The sequence below is a fragment of the Micropterus dolomieu genome, unplaced genomic scaffold, assembly GCF_021292245.1.
Source record: "Micropterus dolomieu isolate WLL.071019.BEF.003 ecotype Adirondacks unplaced genomic scaffold, ASM2129224v1 scaffold_55, whole genome shotgun sequence".
In the NCBI taxonomy this organism is placed as follows: domain Eukaryota; kingdom Metazoa; phylum Chordata; class Actinopteri; order Centrarchiformes; family Centrarchidae; genus Micropterus; species Micropterus dolomieu.
This window is the reverse complement of record NW_025744057.1, coordinates 10,345-15,568: the sequence shown is the minus strand read 5'-3', so window position 1 is coordinate 15,568 and position 5,224 is coordinate 10,345. Positions and strand designations below refer to the sequence as shown.

At 40.9% G+C, this 5,224-nt stretch overlaps 1 protein-coding gene across 3 annotated transcripts; it reads right to left on the bottom strand.

Annotated features, from left to right (window-relative positions):
- Nucleotides 1–599: 599 nt before the first annotated feature.
- LOC123967127 (neoverrucotoxin subunit alpha-like) lies at nucleotides 600–4,181 on the bottom strand. 3 transcript variants are annotated; one of them, XM_046043151.1, is made up of 4 exons: nucleotides 3,487–4,181; nucleotides 2,727–2,783; nucleotides 1,644–1,690; nucleotides 600–1,482 (listed from the first exon to the last, which is right to left on the bottom strand). In XM_046043151.1, exons 3-4 carry the CDS (start codon nucleotides 1,663–1,665, stop codon nucleotides 854–856), a joined length of 651 nt encoding a protein of 216 aa, XP_045899107.1. In that variant the 5' UTR covers nucleotides 1,666–1,690; nucleotides 2,727–2,783; nucleotides 3,487–4,181; the 3' UTR covers nucleotides 600–853. The 3 variants fall into 3 exon arrangements, with proteins under 3 accessions (XP_045899107.1, XP_045899106.1, XP_045899105.1); XM_046043150.1 differs by lacking the exon at nucleotides 2,727–2,783; XM_046043149.1 differs by lacking the exons at nucleotides 2,727–2,783; nucleotides 3,487–4,181 and having other exon boundaries at nucleotides 1,644–2,717.
- Nucleotides 4,182–5,224: the final 1,043 nt, after the last annotated feature.

The window sequence follows — 5,224 nt, the reverse complement described above, 5'->3', positions numbered from 1 at the left end:
CCAACGAAGGTTGAGGTTAAGGGCAACTGGACTTGGTTGAAGATATTAGATGTTTCGTCCCTCCTCCAAGAGACTTCTTCAGTTTTGACTGACTGGTAGGGAAACTCTATTTAACCTGTGGGATCGTTAGCTAGGATTGTTGATATCGCTGGTTTGTTAGTGCTCCTGGCTGTGGTAATGACAGTCGTCATGGTCGTTAGAGCCACCCATGGCCAAGTCTGAATGACAATCATTAGCATCTTCACCTGAGGAGAAGGGGAAATGTTTGTTCAGTTTCCTGGAAAGTGATGAAAAGCAATGCTGTCCTTTCAACACCATCATTCTGAGATTGACTCCTGAAAGCTAAAAACTGAAAGCAAAAAGCACTTTATAGAGCAAATACTGTCAATCTAAGGTTCTTCCAGTTTTGCAGTAGAAGGCAGCTGTGTGTCACGTTAATGCCAAGTGCAGACACACAGGACTACGGGATTTGTAACCAAATGCAGAACACTCAGGCGGAGCAGGTACAGTTCTCCGTGTTTATTATAACAAGTGATTGCAACTTACACCAAGATGAGGTGGAAGTCTAGGTGAAACGTTGTGCAAAGTTCAATGGGCTCGAGGTATTTTTTCTCCCATTTGGAGAAAATGCAGTGCGTTTTGTACACAACGGAGTGTTCAAGGCACCATGATTTCCAACAATTTCAAAAGAAAACAGGACACAACTCAACAACCCAAAACTGGAAAGCAGAAAACAAATGAACAGAGGTTTCTTTTCCACGAAGTGAAAAGCTGCAGATTGAGTCTTTAGCTGTTTGACGTCAGACGAATGTGACACTATCTCTATTATACTAACACTGATGCATATACTACTTTACATCAGGTTGGTACTAACTAACATCAGCTGTGCGAGATCCAGTACAGATTGAACTATCTGGTCAGCAGTGAAAGTTTCTCTAGCAGGAAGAGACTCTCCCTCTGACAGAGAGCACAGAGACAGTGAGGAAACATATGACCAGAACCCAAATCCAGGATAAAGAGGTTCAGTGAATACGGTGTTGAAGGTGTGGAGGTGGATCAGTGTGTCAGTGGAGACTCTGTAGAAGGACAGAGTGCCAGCAGGACAGTCCACATACACTGCTACTCTGTCAGAGGAGGAGGATTTTCTTCTGTCATTGTGCCAGACAGAGTAACCAACATCATCAGAGCAGCTCAGACTCCAGGACTGATCATTCCCTCCAAACACAAAGGCTGTATTGTCGCCTCTCCTTCCAATTCCCCTGTAAATAACTGATATTTCAACTCCTCCTCTCCACTCGACCTCCCAGTAACAGCGACCAGTCAGACCATCTCTACACAGCAGCTGAGGACACTGGAAGTCAAACCTGTCTGGATGATCAGGATATGACTGATCCTCTCTCATACGTGTCGCCTTCCTGTTGTTGTCAGACAGTTTGATCTTTCTGTGTCGTGTGTTTGTGTCGAGTGCGAGTTCACAGGAATCTAATGGAGAGAACGAGACACAATAAACCTTCAGTTATTAATCCATCATCTGTTCACTGATTGACATTTGGTGATGACATCAGAGCTTTGAATGAGCGATGTCAGTGTGAAGATGGTTGAATATGTGATGCTTTCATGAATCAAATGAAAAACACGCTTACACTTCCTCAGACCTGGTCTCATCCATTGGACTCTACTAGGCTTCACCCTGAAAGGGAAGAGGGGTGTCAAACCGGCACATCCTCTTTCAGCATCAAACGTGAACGTTACATCACACTCATACAGAGGTTTGTTATTCTCTACACTCATGGATGGGCAAAGATACAAAATGTACTGTATTTAAAAGTAAGATACGAAACACCCCAATTTAGTGTATCAAAACATAAATACTAAGGTACAATGAAATCACTGTGCAAACCTTCTATCTATCTGTCTTTTTCTGATTTGACGCCCACTTTATCCCCTGGATCCACGTCTGTTTAGAGACATACTAGCAGGACAAGGCAGCTAACTTGACATTGCAGGAACCTTGACCATATGTCAAAGACAGATTAAACCTCCCAAAAAGAAAAGCCCACCTAGCCTGATATGAGTTTAGCTGTTTGGCAGATTGAATATATGAGATTCTTATGATCAATCCACACAACGAATAAATGGCCAGTACCCTCCAACCAGTGGTGCAATTTCTCTAGGGTCAGTTTCTCTAGGTTTCAGTTTAACATACAGCTTCTTCATTTTCCAGCAAGAGTTGAAGTATCTGGCATACATGTTGTTCATGCTCAGGGAGAGATTTATTACTTATTATTCCAAAAAGAGACTCCACTTGGACTTGCATAAAATGACTTGTGAAGATCTCTGACCTGCACACACTAAACAGTATTAAAAATAACTTGTACTTTGAGTAGTTTATTGACCTAAGTATTATATTTCACTTGAGTAGGGTTGTGAAATGGTTATTTTCAATTTTACTCAAGTATTTTTGGAAATTGTATATTATAATAAAGTAGTAACAATCAACAGCTGTCTTAGAGATATTTACTAAAAATACATGTAATAGAGTAAGTAACTCAGCTCAAGGGCAGATCCCTGTGAGACAAAACAATCTCTTAGAATGCAAATGCACTTCAAATAAAACAAATGGTACTCTTCTGAGAAAGGTAACAGGAAATCTTAACAGCATCTGAGGTATTACAATACCTAACTGGTGATGATTAATTTGTTATTACTGAATAATTATTTCTTACCAAGATTTTCTTTACTCTGACCAAAACTGGCTGTACTTCCTCTTTTCAGTCAACATTCTGCAGGAAGCATTATACTGTTACACTCGCTCTTAGATGTCACCTGGTGGTTGTTGGTGAACATAACTCCTGAGAGTTGAATTAAAAAGTAAATGGACTGTGATATATCGAAGTAAAAGTGAACAATACAAATTCAATCATCATTTATATGCACTTAAATCGCTCTCATACACAGAGGTTTGTTTTTCTCTATAAATACAACAAACAAGCTTCAGCTCCTCACTCTGTATACATGACATCTGCTGCATATGTTCTTCTGATGTAATGATCATTATCTCTATCGTCTGTATGTGAAATAAACAACAAAATAATAATTCCTTTCATTTCGGGGAAAGATTTTTATTGGCCAACGGCTATGACTCATTATCTTCCATTTTTAAACAACTGTTGATCTGTTTATTTATGAACATATAAATAGTTAGTTTATATTTATTTCCGTTCTCATTTCCTGATCTAAATATGAGATAGATCTGTGTAAACAGTAAGATGAAAAGATAAACTTGTGTTTCTGTTGGTCTTTCCATAACAATCTTTCACCTACTGACAAGTTGTTTCCTCTCAGCCCTGGAACATTTGTGTGTGATGATTCCAGCTGATGAGCAGCTCTAGTCTGAAGTCTATGTGCTACTATTTTGTAACAGTGTGATGAGTCAGTGTTTATCAGCTTAGAGATCCAGGCCCACAGTCTTCCTCCTCTCCATACCTGAGAGTGTTCAGTATCCAGTGTGGAAGTTCCAGCGCAGCAGACAGCAGCTTCATTCCTGAATCCTGCAGGTTATTACTCAGGTCTAGGTCTCTCAGACTAGAGGACTGGGAGCTGAGGAGGTTACAGCTGCTCAGTCTGAAGAGACACTCAACAAGAATTAAAATGTCATTCTGATATAGATTTAATCTTGACTAAAGTGCAATCATAAAGAACAATGATCTAAGCTTACACTTAAACTCACAGGGAACTGCTGGACCTGTATTTTTATCAGTTAATCAAATTTAAACACTTTAAAGTTGTTTATTGAAGCTGAAGATCAACTTTATCTAGATGCTAACTGGTAAGGAGCTACCAACTTTGGTTATATATTATTTCGTCCCTACACTAGCTAAAATCCTTGCTTGTTCTACTCCAAACAAGATGAAAATTAGAAAGTTGCAGTGAAACTTCTCTGTATCTGAAGAAGTTCATCTGTGAGCTGAATAAAATAAAATCTTGTGGACAAAGCTTTTTTACTCTATGAGGGCTTTTCCACACCTGGAACTTTCCCAGGGGATCAACAGAGACTAAACCTGCATTTTGACTGAAGGAACAGTGAAATACACTGAACAAAATTATAAATGCAACACTTTTGTTTTTGCCCCCATTCATCATGAGCTGAACTCAAAGATATAAGACTTTCTCAAAGTACACAAAAGGCCTATTTCTCTCAAATATTGTTCACAAATCTGTCAAAATCTGTGTTAGTGAGCTCTTCTCCTTTGCCGAGATAATCCATCCACCTCACAGGCATATCAAGATGTTGATCAGACAGCATGGGTATTGCCCAGGCGTGCCTTAGGCTGGCCACAATAAAAGACCACTCCAAAATGTACAGTTCCATCACCACTGTCAACAGCAACTGAAGAGTCTCCTCCGAGTATTTCTTCACGTAAGATACATCCAGATCTTTTTCTGATGACAGTTAGATGAAGACCAGAGCTGACCTCTGAGCAGGGGGAGAGTTCATCTGTGGAGAGACTTCCTGAACTCAGGGACTGTTGGATCTCCTCCACTAGAGAATGTTCATTCAGAGAGTTGATGCTTTTCTCTGCAGAGAGATTTTCCTGCAACTTCATCTTGATGTACTCGACTGTTATCAGGTTGGTCTGCGAGCTGCTTTCTGTCTGTGTCAGCAGGCCTTAAAGGTTAGTCTTATTGGTCTGCAATAAAAGTCCCAGGAGGAAGTGGAGAAACAACTCCAGGTGTCCATTTGGCCTCTGTAAAGCTTGATTTATACTCCTGTGTAGGGTCTATGTGCGTAGCTACGCCGTAGGCTACGCACGTAACCAGGCAATTATACTTGTGCGTTGGATGTGTCTGACATATTGCAATTACACCCCCAAACGCTAGTCGGCAGTAGCGCTACAGCGTCCACTGTGCTCACTTTTGCTGGTCGAGCAGGCTAACTTCCAGTTTAGCGCGCCGCTAACGTGACTGGGGGTAAAATTATATACATGCAGCTGGTATAGCCTTTTCAAATGTTACCAACCGAATGGATCACATTCTGATAGCGAAACGAGTTATTTCGCTTGGGTTGCGACGGTCAAATAAATTGATCCACCGTGTCACAGCCGCTGTTTTGGCCGCTAGTAAAAGTTACTACAAAGCACATGGCACTTCTGGTCGGCTTGGAGGCATTGCAAGACTACCCAGCCAGACCAATCACAGTGCTTACGGTCCGCGTCGACTAGAC